The sequence below is a fragment of the Hemitrygon akajei genome, chromosome 2 (assembly GCF_048418815.1).
Source record: "Hemitrygon akajei chromosome 2, sHemAka1.3, whole genome shotgun sequence".
Lineage (NCBI taxonomy): Eukaryota > Metazoa > Chordata > Chondrichthyes > Myliobatiformes > Dasyatidae > Hemitrygon > Hemitrygon akajei.
The window spans coordinates 43,115,676-43,138,467 of record NC_133125.1 but is presented as its reverse complement, the minus strand read 5'-3'; the positions used below and the strand labels follow the sequence as shown (position 1 = coordinate 43,138,467).

General features: G+C 41.5%; 1 protein-coding gene across 3 annotated transcripts in view; it reads right to left on the bottom strand.

Moving 5' to 3' along the window:
* The window catches only part of aopep (aminopeptidase O (putative)), a 218,363-nt gene that overhangs the window by 3,228 nt on the left and 192,343 nt on the right, over positions 1-22,792 (bottom strand). For all 3 annotated transcript variants that reach the window (XM_073071267.1, XM_073071275.1, XM_073071285.1), the window contains one exon: positions 6,268-6,427. In XM_073071267.1, coding sequence (XP_072927368.1) covers positions 6,287-6,427 — 141 coding nt within the window. In that variant the 3' untranslated portion in view covers positions 6,268-6,286. The remainder of the gene's footprint in view (positions 1-6,267; positions 6,428-22,792) is intronic.

Genomic DNA, 22,792 nt, shown 5'->3' with positions numbered 1-22,792 from the left:
GACATATTGGCACAGAAATATTACAGGATACCAAGTTAATGCACATCACTGGGAAAACAATATTTTATTTCCAACCTATACAACGTGTTGGAAAATAAAGTGATGGCTTCAGGTACAGTTGGCTGTTAAAATGTTAATCTCTCCCTCTCAAGTGTGGAGTGCTCTTCTGCTTCAAAACATCCACCATTGACCCTGTACCTAAAAAGACCACATATCTGAACGACTGGCGTCCTGTCACACTCACCTCAACAATAAACAAATGCTTTGAGAGGCTGGTCAAGGACTACATCTGCAGCTTGCTAACACCCAAACTGGACCCGCTACAATTCGCCAACCAACACAACCAGTTGACAGAAGATGCAATTGCCACAGCTCTACACACCGTCCTTACATATCTGGAGAAGAAGGATGCTTAGATGAGAATGCTGTTCTTGGACTACAGTTCAGCATTCAACACCATAATTTCATCCAGGCTCGACAAGAAGTTCAGAGACCTTAGCCTTCACCCTGCCTTCTGTAGCTGGATCCTAGACTTCCTGTCAGATCGCCAGCAGATGCTAAGAGTGGGCTCCCCCACCTCTGCCCCTCAACATAGGCGCCCCTCGGGGCTGTGCCCTAAGCCCCCTCCTTTACTCTCTGTATACCCATGACTACATTATATTGACTATCCTGTAGTACCTACTATTTATTAAAATTACTATAAATTGCACATTTAGACAGAGATGTAACATAAAGATTTTTACTCCTTGTGTATATAAAGGATGAAGGATGTGAGTAATAAAGTCAATTCAATTCATTTAAAATGCTGTTACATTATCTCTTCCACATTAATATTTTGTAAGACTGACAGCTAGCCACTAACATTAAATTTCAAGGATTCTTTTCATGATAATTAAATATACAGTGTAATTGCAAGGGATGTGTGGCACATTAATCGAGCCATTAACATTATAGACGCAGCTTAACAAAGATGAAAGCTAATTATTTAAAGGTAATGTCCTGACACAGACCAAAAACCAACCCTCTGCTCCTTTACTGTTTCCAATCGCTTGTCATTAAGCTAAGTTTGGGTGGTTCTTGGGAAACTTATCACATGCTGACTGCCCTCTAATAAGGAGTAGATTTTATAGCTCACATTCTCAGTTCTCTCCCAACTACTTAGTAAAATTGCCTTTGTATTCCCTTTCATCTGTATATCTCCTTCTTTCTGATTCCATGGTAAATGCTTTCAGCTTGCTACCAAGTGCTACTGTCAGCATAGTTTAGTTGACACCAATTGCTTCTAAGTTAGAAAGATTGAAGTACAAAATCTATAATGGAGGAGGACTGTTCTGTTAAGACAGTGCTACTCTTTAAATGAATTGAAATGTCTGAATAAGGAGCCTTTCTGCCCAGGAGATTCAAGAATATTACTCGGTGCAGTCTTGCAATGCCAAGCACATATTAACTGATCATCATAGTTTGTAGGAGTTTTCTGCACCTTCCAAGTTCAGCTTAATAGAATGAAATGAGTTGAATGGAATTAATTTATTGTACACAGTATGCTCTAGGATGACCCGGGACACCGTCTTCTATTGACTGCAACTGATTTTGAGAAAAGCATTTTCTAAAATTTTCCAATTAGGAAAATATGCATGTGAGTTTTAAATTATTGAATATGATATTGAAGATTTCCAAGTATCATGTTGTTATTTCAACATTGTAGTTAACTGTTAAATGCTTCTGATGTAAGCTCCAACCTATTCTGTTGTACCATCAGCACTATATTTAAACAGAGAAAGAATAAAGCTGCCTTTGGCTTTCCCATACGTCTATGCACCGAATCTAGTAAAGCGGCCCCTGGGCCTGCCTAGAGAAACTCCCTCACAAACATCTGGGCACTGGTGTCTTAATTTGGAGAAACTATCCCATGGTCCAGTCAAGTGATAGGCATCCTCACAGAATCACAGTTTACACATAGTTCTGTCTCATCAACAAGACAAACCCACTAGAGGCAGCAATACTGTGGTAGACAGGGACACTGGGAGCCTAAACCTTCAACTTCAGACCCCATGAGAACTCATGGCATCAGATCCAATATGTGCAAGAAACCTTCTCCTGTTGTCTCTCAGCTGATGAATCAGTAGATCTCTCTGGCAGCAACCTTTTTGTCGTTACATACTATCAACAGTAGCCTTCAACCATCTACCAAAGCGGCACAGAAATCATTCCATTGTCTCAAAGACCCAGCAAACCAGAGTTACATCTGACCACCGTTCACTCTATTTGGAGTTTGCAATCTCCGTGTGACTGCACGCATTTCCTTCCACTTCAAAAAGTTGTGTTAGCTGTTCGGTGTACTGTCCCTGATGTGGATGGGGAACTGCAGACTGGGGGACAGTTAATGGACATTTGCCATAGAATAGGTTACAGGAAAATCAGTCAGCACAAACACAATGAGCCAAAGGGCTTTTAGTCATAAGGAAAAAGATAAGAAAAATCCACAAGATCTCCCCTTCATTACACCGGACAATCCTTTCCTCCACCACGTGCAGTGTGAACCATCTGGAAAATGCACAATAGTTATTCACCAAGGCTCACGGACCATCACATGCTACCAGCATAATGATAAGGAATACAGACACACTGAAACACCACACTCATCGTCCATGAATCACTGCTGGGCCTCAATCTGGTAACTTTGGGAGCACCTCCATCAAGTGGACTTCAGTAGATCGAAAAGGCTCCAACCCATTGCTTTCTCATGGGTAATTTGGTCTGAGTAATAAATGGCCCAGTCCATCATGGGTAAAGCCCTCCCAACTACATGAAATGCTGTCACAGGAAAGCAGCTTCCATCAGAGGGACTCGCGCCACACAGGACATCTTCCCTTTTAGCTGTTGCCATCAGGAAGAAGGTATAGGAGCCTCAGGACCCAAACCACCAGGTTCAGGAACAGTCAGTACCCCTCACCCATCAGGCTCTTGAATCAAAGGGGATAAATTCACTCAACTTCACTTGCCCCATCATTGAGATGTTCCCACAACCAATGGACTCACTTTCAAGGACTCTTCACCTCATGTTCTCAATATTCATTACATTTATTTATTATTATTGTCTCTTCTTTTTGTACTTGCAGAGTCTGCACTCTGGTTGAATTCCCTAGTTGAATGGTCTTTCATTGATTCAGTTATAGCTATTATTCTACAGATTTGTTCAGAATGCCCACAAGAAAATTAAACTTTATTTAGATACAGAACGATGAAACGTAAAGGGAACATAGTTTAGGATAGTGGTGGTGGTTGTTGGAAACAGGTTCAAGGGGCTGTGAATGGCAGCTTGGCTCCATATTCCATTCAGTAACATTTCCTGCTTCTCTTCCTGCCACAGTAACAGAGCAAATGCTTGCTATATTTATATTTTAATAAACTGTTTACATTTTAAACATAAGCATTTACTTTATTCAATTTGCTTTTATCTCATGCTTCTGAGAGGTTATGAGCTATTAAAGAAAAGCAAACAATCAGAAGGATTTCCTTTGCACATGTTGGAACTGATGCCATGATATCTCATCGGGTCTACAGTTACAGGTGAGGACTCCCAGTGCTCCTATGCACCGCAGTATTGCCTCCCCGGTGGGTTGCACAGTTAGTGGGAAAGAACACACACAGTATTGTGATACAGGAATATGCTGTATTCACTGTAAACAATGATTCTGTGAGGACACTTGTCTTTAGTCACCAGTTTATTACCTAATAAACCTGACAGGAATACAAGTATTCTACATATAATTTTCAGAAACATGTTAGAAGATCAAATAATCTTCAGCCTCTCTAATTTATGCTCTTTGCAAAAAATATATTCACCTTTTTTCCATACCAAACAAAAATCCATAGCACCATGCAGGGATCTCTGTTCAGAGACAAGGTCTGCTCAAGAAGAGGATTCACATGAGAGAATCCATCATCCTCACTAATGAAGTAGTAAGGTATAGCCAAATATTCAAATATAACCTTCTTAACCAAATATTTAAGTCATGGTGAATGATTATAAATCTCAATAAAACACTTAATTAAGGTCGTATTTGAAGACATATCAAGAAGACTCCTTAGTTGATAAGCAGGGTTAAAAAAAGCAGGAATCCAAAAGCTAACTATTTGACGGAGTGCACTTTAGGAAATGCAATCCACTAGGACTGCATGAAGTAATCAAAGAAAATATCACTTCTTTCTCTGCTGAGCTCAGAATTAAGCTCCATCAAGAAAAGACTACTTAAGTATACACAAAATAGAAAGTTATTCATTGTCTGTTTCATAATTCCTGGATGTCTGTGGCATTCAGAGAACAGCTGATTTTTTTTTAATCTTCTTGGCATTAAAACTCTAGCACAATATATTTCAAAAAACCATTAGGAAATCTGTGAAGAATATTGCATCAGAATATTTTACACTATGAAGATAATAACTTACAAAAAATTGGATGGAAATCTGAAATAAATCTGAAATTATGGGTATAGCCAGTGAGCTACAGTATTTGTGAAGGAAACTAACTCTGCTCTGGCAGTTTTTTTGTTTATCTCTATCTCCCAGTCTATTATTATTCATACATATTCATTTGTTCTTATTATTCCCTTATTACTCGCAATTTACAGTAATGCTACTTATGCTGCTCTTGCTTGCATGTGTGAATATTTCAGTCCTTTCTTCTTTTAAAAGAGCTATCCATATTTATTTTAGGTCTGCAAAAAAAGTCCTCAATTCAAAACTGACAAATAATTTTAGTCACACACAAAATGCTGAAGGAACTCAGCAGGCCAGGCACCTATCACTTGTGCTTCTCTATCCCCTCTCCCACCTTTTAAATCTACTCATCTTTTCTTTCCCCAGTCCTGCGAGGGTCTCGGCCCGAAATGTTGGCTGTACTTTTTTTCCATAGATGCTGCCTGGCCAGCTGAGTTCCTCCAGCATTTTGTGTGTGTTGCTTGGATTTCCAGCATCTGCAGATTTTCTCTTGTTTGTTACTAAATTCAGTCAATTGACTTTTGCACCACAGACAAAACTTCACCACAATAGGGATTTAATCACAATGATATGGCAATGAAGTGGTAACTATGAAACTTGTCAAAATAGCAATGCCTACTTGCACCTTTACTAGTCACATTCTTCATATTTTGTCTCTCCTACGAATATCCTCACCTATCCCCCAAGTTCAGACCCCATCTTGGCAGCCTACCCTAAAATAGTGTGTCTCTGGACTCTAAGCAGTACTTCCCATATTTACATGACAAAACCTCCAATCTCCTCTTCAATGATTTCTCATGGTGAACTGGGAAACCGATAACTTCTTGTTGCACTTATAATCAATCAATTGTATCTACACTACTGGCAAAAATTATAGAAACTAAACTACCTATTAACAAACTTACCAGTGAAAAACCCAAAGAAGAAATATTGGTGAAAAAGAATAGGATGGATGAGAGAGTAAAATGGGGGGGGGGGGGGGTAAAAATAATTAAAAGAGAATACCAGAACAGATTACAGGACCCCATGTCCAGGATACAACAAATGTCTATCAAAGTTTCTTGATCAGCTAATTGAGAGAGTAGGATAGTATCTAAAATAAAAGTAGCATAAGAAATCCTCTACAAACATTTACTATTCTCTGCATGAATTCGGTATTTTATAATTAAGAATCTTAACATGATTTCTCAGCTCATTACTTTATGCAAAGATACCAGCTTCAGCAGTCTTAACTCACACTTCGACAGCTGACTCATGCCTTTAAACCAGTACCTCTGCTGCAACTCCTTTAATAATTGCAAGGATTTTTAAATTACTTCCTGACCGGAAAAGACTTGTTTTTATCTTATTGCATTTACTGCCAATTTCTAGCCATATCTCATTTTCACAAGGCCTATATCTGAACATTCTCCCTAATTTGGCATCTTTATCTCCAACAACCCACTGGTTCTTACAATCACCTGGACTAAATTATCCTTCCGCACTGCCCTCTGCAGAGATTCCATTCCATTCCCCCAATGTCTTTGTAATATCTGCTCTAATCCAGTAATAAAAACAGAAATTTTGAATCAAGGAACATTATCCACTAACCTTTTGCACGTGAGACCCAGAAATACTGCACTCAGGCAAGTTCCTGAAGTCAGTTTCTCTGTTTCCACTCCTACTACCCCAACTCCCATTACTAAACAAGGCATTAATCAAATAATTTCTGCAATGTAAGGAGCTCAAGTTAAGGTAAACTATTAGAATATGCCACTGTGGAATTACCTTGTTGGCTCTCACTTGGCTAGAATAGCATTTCTGCCACCACCTTCTTCAAGGATGGATCCATCTCTTCTTTAAGCATGGCGAAACACCTGTGCGCTAGCTGCTGCTGTCTGGCATCTTCATTAACCATCAACTCCCCATAGATGTAGACTCCCATCGCCTAGGAAAATGATACATCAGCTTTACAAAAGTATCAGCATTGCAGAAGCTATGATTTCCAAAGTTAGCTTTTAAAGCTCTTTTTAAAATAGTTGTTTTGTTTTTTGCTATTTCATTTAAACTTAGCATCATTTACTGCGCTGTGTAATCATTCAGTACCGTGCCGAACAGGTTCAAACACATGCACTGCAAGCTTGTTTTCCTTTTCATGTTCAATGTCATTAAAATTGTACTGGAAAACTTTCAAGCCTCTTCAATCTGACATGGAAAACAGACATATGCTTTTATTCACGGTTAATTTAGTGAAGGAATTCAGTCCTACACTTGAATTTTTGGAAATAACTGTTTTTATTTATTTTAAACATTGAAAGAAAACAAACATTAATGAAAATCAAGCGACCTTCGTTGCACTCAGATGTACGAAGTCAATACTTACAATAGAGCACTTTAGAGTATCCATTAAACCCAAGTTATAACAAATGAGCTCATTCAGATGAAAACATATTTGCTTAAATATTTAATTATCTATATCCAATCTGCCTCTGCAATATCTTGGAAAAAATGGACCATTTCCTATATTGTGTTATTTCTTCGGCAGTCTGAACGGAGCACCACTGTGCAAGCGCGCGGAGGTTGGCCAGTGAGAACAGAGGGAAGAGTTTAAAAGGAAGACACATTTACAGAGTACAGGGAGACAGAGTAGGAGGGCTTTGGCGATAAAGGGTCAAGGCCAGGTAGGTTATCTGTTTAAAATAAAGACAGAGGGTATGTGTGTGATCCGGTTTTCTGTGCTCGGTGTCAGATGTGGGAAGTCCTAGAGACTCCCAGCCTCCCGGGCGACCACATCTGCACCAGGAGCGTTGAGCTGCAGCTCCTTAGAGACCACGTTAGGGAACTGAAGATGCAGCTCAATGACCTTCGTCTGGTCAGGGAGAGTGAGGAGGTGACAGAGGAGCTATACAGTCAATCCGGGACCACAGGAGACAGAGAAGTGGGTAACAGTCAGGGGATGGAAGGGCAAGAAGCAGGTACTAGAGAGTACCCCAGTGGCTGTCCCCCTTGATAATAAGTATTCGTGCTTGAGGACTGTTGAGGGGCATGTCCTACCTGGGGGAAGCAACAGCGGCCGTGCCTCTGGCACAGAGACTGGCCCTGTGGCTCAGAAGGGTAGGGAAAGAAAGAGGATGGCAGCAGTGATAGGGGACTCTATAGTTAGGGGGTCAGATAGGCATTTCTGTTGACGCAGAAAAGAAACCCGGATGGCAGTTTGCCTCCCAGGTGCCAGGGTCCGGGATGTACCATGGACATGATATCCTGAAGTGGGAAGAACAACCAGATGTCATGGTACATATTGGTACCAACGACATAGGTAGGAAAAGGGAGGAGGTCCTGAAAAATGACTACAGGGAGTTAGGAAAGAAGTTGAGAAGCAGGACCTCAAAGGTAGTAATCACGAGATTACTTCCTGTGCCGCACGACAGTGAGTGTAGGAATAAAATAAGGTGGAGGATAAATACGTGGCTGAGGGATTGGAGGAGGGAGCAAGGATTCAGATTTCTGGATCATTGGACCTTTTCTGGGGCAGGTGTGACCTGTACAAAAAGGACAGGTTGCACTTGAATCCCAGGGGTCCAACATCCTGGTGGGAAGGTTTGCTAAGACTATTGGGGAGAGCTTAAACTAGAATTGTTGGCGGGTGGGAACCGAAATGAAGTGACAGAGGAAAGGGAGGTTGGCTCACAAATAGAGTAAGTTTGGAGACAGGGCGATAGGAAGTATAGGCAGGTGATAGAGAAGGGACGCGCTCTGTCCGATGGTTTGAGATGTGTCTATTTTAATGCGAGGAGTATCATGAATAAACAGATGAGCTTAGAGTGTGGATCAGCACTTGGAGCTATGATGTTGTGGCCATTACAGAGACCTGGATGGTGCAGGGGCAGGAATGGCTACTTCAAGTCCCAGGCTTTAGATGATTCAGAAAGGACAGGGAGGGAGGAATAAGAGAATAATATCCCTGGCACTGTTGATCAGAGATAGTGTCATGGCTGCAGAAAAGGAGGAAGTCATGGAGGTGTTGTCTATGGAGCCTCTGTGGGTAGAAGTTAGGATAGAAAGGGGTCAATAACTCTACTGTGTGTGTTTTTATAGACCACCCAATAGTAACAGGGACATCGAAGAGCAGATAGGGAGACAGATTTTGGAAAGGAGTAATAATAACAGGGTTGTTGTGGTGGGAGATTTTAATTTCCCAAATATTGATTGGCATCTCCCTAGAGTGAGGGGTTTAGATGGGGTGGAGCTTGTTAAGTGTGTTCAGGAAGGTTTCTTGACACCACATGTACATAAGCCTACAAGAGGAGAGGCTGTACTTGATCTGGTATTGGGAAATGAACCTGGTCAGGTGTCAGGTCTCTAAGTGGGAGAGCATTTTGGAGATAGTGGTCACAATTCTATCTCCTTTACCATAGCATTGGAGAGGGATAGGAACAGACAAGTTAGGAAAAAGTTTAATTGGAGTAAGGGCAACTATGAGGCTATCACGCAGGAACTTGAAAGCATAAATTGAAAACAGATGTTCTCAGGGAAACATACAGGAAGAAATCTGGCAAATGTTCAGGGGATATTTGTGTGGGGTTCTGAGTAGGTATGTTCCAATGAGACATGGAAAGGATGGTAGGGTACAGGATCCATGGTGTACAAAGGGTGTTGTAAATCTAGTCAAGAAGAAGAGCGTATGAAAGGTTCAAAGAACTAGGTAATGATATGAATCTAGAAGATTATGATGCTAGCAGGAAGAAGCTTAAGAATGAAATTAGAGCCAGAAGGGGCCATGAGAAGGACTTGGCGGACAGGATTAAGGAAAACCCCAAGGCATTCTATAAGTACGTGAAGGGCAAGAGGATAAGACGTGACAGAATAGGACAAATCAAGTGTGACAATGGAAAAGTGTGTATGGAACCAGAGGAAATAGCAGAGGTACTTAATGAATTCTTTGCTTCAGTATTCACTATGGAAAATGATCTTGGCAATTGTAAGGATGACTTGCCATGGACTGGAAAGCTTGAGAATGTAGATATTAAGAAAGAGGATGTGCTCGAGCTTTTGGAAAGCATCAAATTAAATAAGTCACCAGGATCAGATGGGATGTAACCCAGGCTACTGTGGGAAGCGAGGGAGGAGATTGCTGAGCCTCTGGCGATGATCTTCGCATCATCAATGACGACGGGAGAGATTCTAGAGGATTGGAGTGTGTTGGATGCTGCTCCCTTATTCAAGAAAAGGAGTAGGGATAGCCCAGGAAATTATAGGCCAGTGAGTCTTATTTCAGTGGTTGGTAAGTTGATGGAGAAGACCCTGAGAGGCAGGATTTATGAACATTTGGAGAGGTGTAATATGATTAGGAATAGTCAGCGTGGCTTTGTCAAAGGCAGGTCATGCCTTATGAGCCTGGTTGAATTTTTTGACGATGTGACTAAGCACATTGATGAAAGTAGAGCCATAGATATAGTGTATATGGATTTTAGCAAGGCTTATTGAGAAATTAAGGAGGCATGGGATCCAAGGGGACAATGCTTTGTGGATCCAGTACTAGCTTGCCCACAGAAAGCAAAGAGTGGTTGTAGACAGATCATATTTTTCATGGAGGTTGGTGACCAGTGGTGTGCCTCAAGGATCTGTTCTGGGACCCCTACTCTTTGTGATTTTTATAAATGACCTGGATGAGGAAGTGGAGGAATGGGTTAGTAAATTTGCTGATGACACTAAGGTTGGAGGTGTTGTGGATAGTGTGGAGGGCTGTCAGAGGTTACAATGAGACATTGATAGGATGCAAAACTGGGCTGCGAAGTGGCAGACAGAGTTCGACCCAGATAAGTATGAGGTGATTCATTTTGGTAGGTCAAATATGATGGCAGAATATAGTATTAATAGTAAGACTCTTGGCAGTGTGGAGGATCAGAGGGATCTTGGAGTCCGAGTCCATAGGACACTCAAAGCTGCTACGCAGGTTGACTCTGCGGTTAAGAAGGCATACTGTGCACTGGTCTTCATCAATCGTGGGATTGAGTTTAAGAGCCAAAAGGTAATGTTGCAGCTATATAGGACCCTGATCAGGCCCCACTTGGAGTACTGTGCTCAGTTCTGGTCGCCTCAGTACAGGAAGGACATGGAAACCATAGAAAGGATGCAAAGGAGATTTACAAGGATGTTGCCTGGATTGGGGAGCATGCCTTATGAGAATAGGTTGAGTGAACTCAGCCTTTTCTCCTTGGAGTGACAAAGGATGAGAGGCAACTTGATAGAGGTGTACAAGATAATGAGAGGCATTCATCGTGTGGATAGTCAGAGGCTTTTCCCCAGGGCTGAAATGGTTAGCACAAGAGGGCATAGATTTAAGGTGCTGGGAAGTAGGTACAGAGGAGATGTCAGGGTAAGTTTTTATGCAGAGAGTGGTGAGTGCATGGAACGGGCTGCCGATGGCGGTGAAGGCGATAACGATAGGGTCTTTTAACAGACTCCTGGATAGCTACATGTAGCTTAGAAGAATAGAGGGCTATGGGTAAAGCCTAGGTAGTTCTAAGGTAGAGACGTGTTCAGCACAGCTTTGTGGGCCGAAGGGCCTGTATTGTGCTGTATGTTTTCTACGTTTCTATATTTCACTGTGTGTCACCTTTCACTGCGGGAAAACATTCATAGTGGAATTCCAGACAACTTTTCACAAACATGAAAACAGGCAAAGATGATCAAGACCTCAATCTAACACACAAGCACTTGGTCTATTGGACAACATGGTTTATCAGCCCTCCCCTATGCTCTGAGATTTGTTCCATCCATAGTGGGTACTGGAAAGATGCCACCAATGCCATATTTGCAAGACCACTGGAAGAGTTAAGAGAACCAACATTAGTGTCCTGCAGTCAGTATCTGCAGCACTGAAGCACTATTTACACCCAGTCACCTCCGTTGTGTGGGCAATGTTATTTGCATTTCTGCTATCTGAATCCTAAAACAGACACTCTCTACCAAGCTCCACTGCAGAAACAAACTCCAAGGCGCACAAAGAAAATGATTCAGAGATTGTCTTGAAGCTTCCATGAAAAAAATGCAACACCCTTCATCAATCGTGGGATTGAGTTTACGAGCTGAAAGGAAATGTTGCAGCTATATAGGACCCTGGTCAGACCCCACTTGGAGTACTGTGCTCAGTTCTGATCACCTCACTACAGGAAGGATGTGGAAGCCATAGAAAGGGTGCAGAGGAGATTTACAAGGATGTTGCCTGGATTGGGGAGCATGCCTTATGAGAATAGGATGAGTGAACTCGGCCTGTTTTCCCTGGAGCAACAGAGGATGAGAGGTGACCTGATAGAGGTGTATAAGATGATGAGAGGCATTGATTGTGTGGATAGTCAGAGGTGTTTTCCCAGGGCCGAAGTGGCTAGCATTGAGGGCACAGTTTTAAGGTGCTTGGAAGTAGATACAGAGGAAATGTCAGGGGTAAGTTTTTTTTTACGCAGAGAGTGGTGAGACCGTGGAATGGGCTGCTGGCAACGGTGGTGGAGGCGGATATGATAGGGTCTTTGAAGAAACTCCTGGAGCTCAGAAAAATAGAGGGCTATGGGTAACCATAGGTAATTCGTTACGTAAGGACAAGTTCGGCAGAGCTTTGTGGGCTGAAGGGCCCGTCTTGTTATATACAATACCGTATTGTTGTATTGTTAGGTTTGCTATATTCTATGTTCTAACCACACATTGATTCCTGTAAATTCCTGGCTCATGGTGCTCCGAATGGGAAAGAGCATCAGGATGGCACTGAGAACCTCAGAACCATGCATCGGTGCATGTGGAAACCCAGTGTAAACTGGAAAAGGCGTGAACCACCTTACCAGCTGTCTATTCTGCTGTTCTGTCTGGCACTTCTGCTCAGGTGTCTGCAGCTCCCACATCAACCTACACACCTGAGAAAGTTATCCTCAGCTCCAAGGGACTGCTTAGGAGTGTGTCTATACTCACTTTCTGCTATTTGTTGTTTACAATCTTACAATAATACATTGTTTACCATCTTTTTTCTGTTTTTCCTGAAGATCAATTCTTCCAAAGGAAGTATTGAAAACTTCATTTCCAATTATCTCAGTACAATATAAACAAACCGCATTTTACACACTCCCAAGTCCATCTCATGCTTGGGTGCTACTCTACCAACCTTGTTCAGCAGAGTTTCGATAACAAACTTCAAGTTTTTGTTTTCTATTTCCTTATGTACTTGAAAACCATTCCTGCATTTTGAAAACCATTTACAGGGCTCCCACTTCGTCACTGCCCCTTTAATCTCACAAGTTCCAACACGCTTTCCTGTTCCTAAACCTTCCATTTCTCCCCCGCTCAACATTTTCCCAGCAATGCCTCTGCTGTGCCACTGATCCACTTTCATCATGAAAGGGTCTTTAGCCCTCTGTAGCTCTGAACCCTTCAAATTCTTTTAGAACAAAACTAGCTGTTGTTCTGGTCAGAAAAGCCACAAATTCAAATGCAAGGAGGAGATGGCTAAGCAATAGGTAAGCCTAGTAATTTCTAAGGTAGGGACATGTTCCGCACAGCTTTGTGGGCCGAAGGGCCTGTATTGTGCTGTAGGTTTTCTATGTTTCTAATAATAAATAATCTCAATCGAGAATACATGAATCAAACATTTGTTTGTATTATTTTATTGTATTGTTTTTGTTCCTAGTCAAAGTAGAATTATGAAAGCAACACAAATAATGGTTCTGGTTTGCTGAGCAAATGTTTCCACTTAACTGTGGAAAAAGAAACAGAGGCAACATTTCAGGTGAATGACCTTTCAGCAGAACATTTATAATCATTCAAATTCATTGAGGATAAAACCACTACTCCAGATGGATTTCCTCCACATTAAAGTTTGGGAAAAAATTGTAATGATACTACTTACACATGTATCAAAATGTATTGGGAAGGAATAAGCAGACTATACAAGGGAAAACGATTTTACATTTAAAAAGAGACATTGAACATCCAGAGATTTATGACTATTTAGTTAACTGGCTGCCATAGCAATGGATTGTTGCTCAAATATGAATGAATGAAATCTCTAGGAAAATGGTGTGCAAACTTCATAATGTTAAGTTTAACAAGACTTACTTATTTTAAATGACAGAAAATTTAGGTTAGCACAATACAGATGTACTATATTTAATTTAAAGGGTTTCAACAGCATCCAGCACAATAATCTCAAGGATACCAGAACACGAACGTGCATCAGAACTTTGGAGTACGGTGCAGATGCAGTAGAAGCATTCCTGCACAAGTCCAGCAAAGAGCTTTAAAAACCCAGTCTCCATAAAAGAGGGGTACCGTCTAGCAGAGCGGTCATCATGGGAGTGATCGTGGTAGGAGTGGTCTGAATTAGAGTGGTAAGGCTTTAGTTCAACAGGCAGAGGTGTGAACAGGCAAAGGTAAGGTAAGTACGTATGTTCATTCCTTATTTAACTTTCGAAAGAATAGACTGTATGTCTACATGACCAGTGATCTGTTCTGGGTGTCAGATGTGAAATTTCCGGGAGACTACCAGCTCCTGGTGGTGGGCCGGCTGATGCTGTAGTAGTCTCTTCAAGGCAGATGGTCCTGAGTTCAAACCCTGCCGGATCCCAACCTGGACAGCAGCGGTATCTGTGTGGAAGAAAGGCCTGGCAATCTACTTCTGTATCGTGCCATGAAAACCCTATGGTCTATGAGGCCATGAAGAGTCGGACTCAACTTAACGACTGAACAACAACACAAGCAGCTCCTTAGTGAACGTATTAAGGAAATGGACCTGCAGCTCAATGACCTTTGGCTAGTTAGGGAATGAGAAGAGGTGACAGACAAGAGCTACAGAAAAGTAGTCACCCCAAGGCTACAGAAGACAGATAAAAGGCTATCTGCCAGGAGAGGAAAGGGAGAACATCAGATAGTGGAGAACACCCCTGCGGCCATCCCCTTCAACAGTGCCTCTGGCACTGAGTCTGCCCCCGTGGCTCAGAAGGGTAGGAAACTGAAGAGGATGGCAGCAATAACAGGGGACCTTATAATTAGGGAGACAGACAACTTATTCTGCGAATGTGATAAAGAAACACCTCCCAGGTGCCAGGGTCTGCGATGTTTCTGAACGCGTCCACAATATCCTGAAAAGTGAGGATGAGCAGCCAGAAATTGTGGTACATATTGGTACCAACGACATAAATAAAAAAAGGGAGGAGGTCCTGAAAACAGAACAGAGGGAGTTAGGAAGGAAGTTGAGAAGCAGGACTTCAAAGGTAGTTACCTCGGGATTGCTGTCTATGCCATACAATGAGGATAGGAATAGAATGATGTGGTAGATAAATATGAGGCTGAAGAATTGGAGCAGGGGGCAGGGATTCAGATTTCTGGATAATTGGGACCTTTTCTGGGGCAGGTGGGACCTGTACATAAGGGAAGGGTGGCACTTGAATCTGAGGGAGACCAATATTCTTGAGGGCAGGCTTACTACAGCTGTTGGGAGTGGTTTAAACTAGTATGGCAGGGGGATAGGAACCAGGATGATAGAGCTGAGGATGGGCTAGCAGGTTTACAAGTAGATGATGGGTGTAACATGAATGTAAGGAAGGACAAGCCAATGATTGGGTACAAATGCAGACAGAGCAAAGAGTTAAGTTGTACCACAGAGGCAATATTCGAAAGGGTGAAGAATGCAGGACTGCTGTAGATGCTGAATTTAAATGTGCACAGCGTTCAGAATAAGGCAGACGAACTCATGGCTCAATTAAGAGATTGGTCGGTGTGACACCGTGGGCATCACTGAGTCGTGGCAGAAAGAAGGCCTTAGTTGGGAGCTTAACATCAAAGGATGTATCGAAGGGACAGGCAGGAAGGCATAGGTGGTGGTGTGGCTCTGTAGGTAAGAGATAGAATTACATCTTTAGAAAGAGGTGACATAGGGTTAGAGAATGTTGAATATTTGTGGGTAGAGTTAAGAAACTGCAAGGGTAAAAAATTCATTATGGGAATCATATATAAGCCTCCAAATAGTAGCCAAGACGTGGGGTTGAGAAAGCAAAGGGAGCTGAAAAAGGCACGCAATAAGGGTAATGTCATGATTGCAATGGGGGACTTTAATATGCAAGGGATTGGGAAAATCAGGTTGGTGTTGGATCGCAAGAAGGAGAGTTTGTTGAATGCCTATGAGATGGCTTTTTAGAGCAGCTTGTGCTTGAGTAAAGGCGATCTTAGATTGAGTGTTGTGTAATAACCCAGATCTTATTAGAGAGCTTAATGTAAAGGAACCCTTAGGATGTAGTGATCATAATATGACTGAATTCATACTGCAATTTGAGAGGGAGAAGCACAAGTCACATGTATCAGTATCGCAATGGAATAAAGGGAATTACAGAGACATGAGAGGGGAGCTTGTCCAGGTGGATTTGAAGAGGATACTGGTGGGGATGATGGCAGAGCAGATATGGCTGAAGATCCTGGAAATAGTTCACAAGGCACAGGATAGATATGTCCCACAGAAGTAGTTCTCAAATGGCAGGGTTAGGCAACCTTGGCTGACAAGGGAAGTTAAGGACTGCATAAAAGCCAAGTTTCCTTGGGCATATAAGGTAGCAAAAGTAACTGAGAGGTTAGATGATTTGGAAGCTTTTTAAATCCAGCAAAATGTATCTAAAAAAGCTATAAGGAGGGAAAAGATGAAATAGGAGGGCAAACTAGCCAATAATATAAAGCAGTTTTTTCAGTTATATAAATGAGTAAAAGGGGGTGAGAGTTGATATTGGATGACTGGAAAATGATGCTGGTGAGGGTAACAAAGAAATGGCAGATGACTTTACCTTGCATCAATCTTCACTGTGGAAGATAGTAACAGTGTGCCAGAGGTCCATGAGTGTCAGAGAGCAGGAGTGAGTGTCATTGCTATTACAAAAGAAAAAGTGCTAGGCAAACTCAAAGATCTTAAGGTGGATAAGTCATCTGGACCAGATGGACTACATCCCAGAGTCCTGAGAGAGATTGCTGAAGAGATAATGGATGCATTGGTCATGATCTTTCAAGAATCACTTGATTCTGTCATGGTCCTGGAGGACTGGAAGACTGCAAATGTCACTCAACTCTTTAAGAAAGGAGGAAGGCAGAGGAAATCTTAGGTCAGTTAGCATAACCTCAGTAATTGAGGAAGTGTTGGAGTCTTATTATTAAGGATGAGATTTTGGGGTACTTGGAGACTCATGATAAAATAAGCCAAAGTCAGCATGGTTTCTATAAAGGGAAATCATGCATGACAAATCTGTTAAAAGTTCTTCGAGGAAGGGACAGTCATGGTGGACAAAGGAGAGGAAGTGATGTCATTTACTTGGATTTTCAGAAGGTGCTTGATAAGATGCCACATATGAGGCTGCTTAATAAGATAAAATCCTGTGGTGTTACAGGAAAGATATGGCATGGTTAGAAGAATGCCTGACAGGCATGAGGCAGCGAGTGGTAAAAGAAAGGGGCCTTTTCTAGTTGGCTGCCAGTGACTAGTGGTGTTCCTCGGGGGTTAGTACTGGAACCGCTATTTTTCACATTGTTTGGCAATGATTTACATAATGGAATCGATGGCTTTGTGGCAAAGTTTGCGGACGATATGAACATAGGTGGACGGGTAGGTAGTGCTGAGGAAGCAATGTGATTGCAGAAGGACTTAGACAAACAAGAATGGGCAAAAAACTGACAGATGGAATACAGTGTTGGGAAATGTATGATAATGCATTTTGGTAAAAGGAACAATAGTGCAGACTTTTATCTAAATGAGAAGGTGCAGAGGGACTTGGGAGTCCTTGTACAAGACTCCAAAAAGGTTAATTTACAGGTTGAGTCTGTGGTAAAGATAGCTAATGCAATGTTGTCATTTATTTCAAGGGGAATGGAATATAAAAACAAGAAGATAATGTTGTGGTTTTATAAGACACTAGTCAGGTTGCACTTCAGAGTACTGTCAACAGTTTTGGGCCCCATATCTCAGAAAGGACATGTTGTCATTGGACAGAGTCCAGAGAAGGTTCACAAGGTTAATTCTAGGAATGAAGGGATTAACATATAAGAAGCATTTGGCAGCTTTGGACCTGCACTCACTGGAATTTAGAAGAATGCAGGGGGATCTCATTGAAACCTACCAAATGTTGAAAGGACCAGACAGGATGGATGTGGAAAGGATGTTTCCTATGGTGGGGTATCCAGAACTAGAGGGTACAGCCGCAGAATTGAGGGGTGATCTTTTAGAAAAGAAATAAGGAGGAATTTTTTGAGCCAGCGAGTTGTGAATCTCTGGAATGCTCTGCCGCAGACTGCGGTGGAGGCCAAGACCATCAGTATATTTAAAGCGGAAGTTGATAGTTTCCTGATTGGTCAGGGCACCAAAGGATATGGCGACAAGACAGGTGTATGGAGTTGAGTGGGATCTGGGATCAGCCATGATGGTATGGTGGAGCAGACTCAATGGGCTGAATGGCCTAATTCTGGTCCTATGTCTTATGTAGGGAAAAGGCAGCTGAATGGCTATTAAGCAAGAGATAATAGATGCCAATAATTGAAGTAGAGAAGGATTGGGACAAAATATATCAATAAATTTGCAAAAGCATGGCTGTATGACTAGTACATTAATTTCAAATTAAGTCGGTACACTGTACTAAAGACTGAGAATGCTACTTATATTTTGTGAAAACGAAAAGCATAATTTCGATAGCTCTCGAAAGTAGTCAAGGGGACTGTGAAAAATAACTAATCATGCAGCAGTTAACTCCAAAGAAGGGAGCACACCGACTTCACGCTGTCTCTGCTCATTTCAGCATCCACTCAGAGCTTATGCATCACTATGGGGCAACTTATTGTGAGTGGCAAGCTGCAGTTATGCTAACCGAAGGAATAAATAGCACAGATTCTCAAATGTCTAAAAAAAGTACATGAATCATATAAGTTCCAAAACATAAGATTAGATCTAGAGGAACAGAACTGAAATATAGCAGGCAATAATAGCTCAAAATAGCAGACAATAGCTCACTTCGGTCACAACTTAGTATCAACTACAAGAGAAAATCTGCAGATGTTGGAAATTCAAGCAATACACAGAAAATGTTGGAGGACCTCAGCAGGCCAGGCAGCATCTAGGAAATGAGTACGAATAAAGACAATGTTTCTGGTCAAGACCTTTCATTAGTTTCACTTATTTGACATAACCAAAGGAAAAATAAAGAGAAAAAAGTCTTTATACACATCCAAAGAAAGATGTTCAAACTGGAATGTTTAATTTTGATTCTACTTCCACAGAATCTGAATGAGCTGCTGAGTATTTCTGTTCTATTTCAAATTTCCAGCATATGCAGTTTCATTTACATAGATTTTGTATCTGGCTCTTGAACTCAGGAAACAGATTTAAAATTAGGAACACTGCTGGCATGGATAGAAGGTTGGTTGACTGGCAGGACGCAAGGAGTGGGAATAAAGGGGACCTCTCCTGGTTAGCTGCCGGTGACAACTGGTGTTCTCCAGGGGCAGTGCTGGGACTGCTTCTTTTTACATCATACTTCAATGATTTGAATGACGGAATTGATGGCCTTGTGACCAGGTTTGTGGATGATACCAAGATAGGTGGAGGGGCAGGTGGTGCTGAGGAAGTAGAGTGTCTGCAGAAGGACTTTGACAGATTGGGGAAATGGACAAAGAAGTGACCGATGGAATGTAGTGCAGTGAAGTGTATGGTCATGAATTTTAACAGAAATAATAGAGGTCCAGATTATTTTCTAAATGGGGGGTAAATTCAAAAATCAGAGTTGCAAAGAGATATGTGAGTACTCGTGGAGGAGTAGGTTAACTAAAGTTTGCAAAAGGTTAACTTGCAGGTAGAGCAATATGCCAATATACAACCATATAACAATTACAGCATGGAAACAGGCCATCTCGGCCCTTCTAGTCCGTGCCGAACGCTTACTCTCACATAGTCCCACTGGCCCACACTCAGCCCATAACCCTTCATTCCTTTCCTGTCCATATACCTATCCAATTTTACTTTAAATGACAATACCAAACCTGTCTCTACCACTTCCACTGGAAGCTCATTCCACACAGCTACCACTCTCTGAGTAAAGAAATTCCCCCTCGTGTTATCCCTAAACTTTTGCCCCCAACTCTCAACTCATGTCCTCTTGTTTGAATCTCCTCTACTCTCAATGAAAAGTAAAGTCGGTGGTAAGAAAGGCAAATTTAATGTTAGTATTCATTTTGAGAGGACTAGAATATAAAAGCAAGGATGTGATGTTGACACTTTATAAGGCATTGGTGATACCACACTTGGGAGTACTGTGAGCAGTTTTGTATCCATTAGCTAAGAAAGGATGTACTGGCATTGGAACCTCCTCTGAAGGTCCAGAGGAGTTTAATGAGAATTATCTGAGGAATGAAAGGGTTAACGTACTCCATGAAAAGAGTGGTTGATGGCTTTAGGCGTATACTCAAGTGAGTTTAGAATCTCACTAGGTCTCATTGAAACCTATTGAACACTGAAAGGCCTACACAGAGTGGATGTGGAGAGGATGCTTCCTACGGTGGAGGAGTCCAGGACTTGAAGGCACAGCCTCTGAAGAGAAGGATGTCCCTTGAGAACAGAAATGAGGAGGAATTTCTTTAGCCAGAGGTGGTGAATCTGTGGAATTCATTGTGACAGATGGCTGTAGAGGCCAAATCACTGGATATATTTGGAGCAGAGCCTAACAGGTTCTTGATTATTAATTGGAGAATGGGGTTGAGAGGGATACTAAATCAGCCCTGATGAAATAGTGGAGCAGAGTTGATGGACTAACTGGCCCAATTCTGCTCCTATGCTTCATGGTCTGTGGTATAAAATAGCAATGGTGACAGCTAGTAAGGCAAAGTACTAAAATGAAAATAATGGCCATGTGTGAAGACAGTAACTTAAAAATTGCTTGTGAACAACTTAAACAACGTAATACTGGTCAGGGTCAAAAAGCCATCTGATGTATGTGGCAGGAGCACACGTGTGCTATCCCTGGTCAGACGAAAGTTCACATAAACAGCCTCACTAACTCACTATTTCTTTTGCCACATGCTTAACGATTTATTCAATTTTGTGTCCTCTAACTCATTGTCCTTTGTTTACAAAATTATTTGCCATAATTCTCACAGAATCTGTGCAGCTACAAGAACTGTAAAACAGGAAACTCAACTCATTGACTTCTCAAAATCTACAGCCCATTTATTACAATACAATCAAAGGCCATGCACTAAGCAGAAGATAAATCATTCCTCTTTATACATTCTGGTTTTAGCAAAAACCCTTTTTGAAGATAAACCAAGTCACATTATACTTATTACATCAACATTTTTTTTGTCCTGGGAATCAAGGTTAACAGAGAAGTCTCTTGAAATTTGTATAGAAAATTAACTGTTGGACAGTATTTACAGCATGGTTCCCATCTGCAATGTGGCTAAGTCCCAACTGTGAAGTAAACTGGTAAGCACAATACTGAGATTTATAAAAGTTGTTTTTTGCTCCCCTCAATAAGGTGCTACTGACCAGTCTGAATAGAGTAAATAGTCAATTAAGGAAGTATTACAAACATAAAATCTTAACAGATGAACTTTCAGAGTGAAAATAGATGAGATAGAAAATGTAACAGATGAAAAGGATTGCAAGATGAACAAAAGTGCTTCTCAACTTTCATTTACAAATTTCATTTTACAACTGTAGTAACTTTAAATTAGGATAGTATTACAATATAAAAATAGCCTTGGCATCTACTAAGCATTATTGGTCCAGCATCAGGTCTGCAAATATTAAAAATAAATTGCATAACCAGAATCTGATTAAAAGGAGTCAGCATGGCTTTGTTTGTGGGAAGTCAGAGTTGATGAACTTTTTAGAGCTTTTTATTTCAAGCGGCAACCAAAAAACTAGAGAATAGGCAAGTGGATGTTGTCTATTTGGACTTCAGCAAAGCCTTCTGCAGGTCCCACATACAAAGCTGGTTTGGAAGATAAGGTCGCATGGAATCCAGGGAGAGCTAGTTAGGCAAGTTCAAAATTGGCTTGAAAGTAGAAAGTGGTGGTTGAAGGCTGGTTCTTGGAACAGAGGCCAGTGATGAGTGGTGTGCCACAGTGGTTGGTGTTGGGATCATCCTTATTTGTGCAATGCATAAGGTTTCATCAATAAGTTAGCAGATGACACAAAACTAGAGGTGCTGTCAATAGTGAAGAAGGTTATCATACACTATAGGGGGATATTGGTCAGTTACATCAGTGGGTTAAGGATTGGCAATGGATTTCAATATTGAAAAGTGTGCGGTAAAGCATTTTGAAAGTCAAACCAGTGTAGGACATACTACGAATGATAGGGCATTAGGGAGTGTAATAGAGGGACTTAAGGGTATTAGTGGACAGTTTGCTGAAAAGAGGTAGAGAGAGTGGTGAAAAAGACATTAAGCAAGCTGGCCTTCATCAGGCAGGGCAGTGAATATAAGAGGACATTATGATGCAATTTTATAAGTCGTTCATGAACCGCACTTGAATACATGGTACAGGTTTGGTTACCATAAGATATAGGAGCAGAATTAGGCCATTTGACCCATCAACTCTGCTCTGCCATTTCATCATGACTGATCCATTTTCCCTCTCAACCCCAATCTCCTGCCTTCTCCTCGTATGCCTTCTTGCCCTGACTAATCAAGAATCCATCAACTTCTGCCTTAAATATACCCAGTGAATCTTCCACAGATTCACCACTCTCTGGCTATATGGGAAACATATGGTTAAACTGGAAAGACTGCAGAAAAGATCTACAAAGATGTTACCAGGATGAGGGTGCCTGAATTATATACAGCACTCTAGGTCTTTGTTCCTTGCACATGGGATTACGTGGGGCAAACATAGCAGTGCTTTAAATAACGAGAGGCACAGATAAGGTGGGCGCTAATATTTATTTCCCCAGAGTAGGGCAGTCTAAAACTAGGGCACAGATTTATGATAAGAAGGAAGGCATTACCTGAGGAGCAACATTTTTAAAGCAGAGGGTGGTAGAACAAGCTACTGGAGGAAGTAGTTGAAGCAGGACACATACTTCTTAAATAGAAATATTTAAGAACCACTTGGAGGAATAAAGCTCAGAGGCATATGGGCCAAATCCAGGATGCAGGAAATTGGAACAAGCTGGGTGGGTACCTATGTGACGTGAACTCTTTGGCCGATGGGCCTGTATTCATGTTGTATTGCACTATGACACTAAAATGTCAAGTTATTTCTTTTTAATTAACAATTCAGCAAGACTTTCTTGTCTACATAATTATTTCAT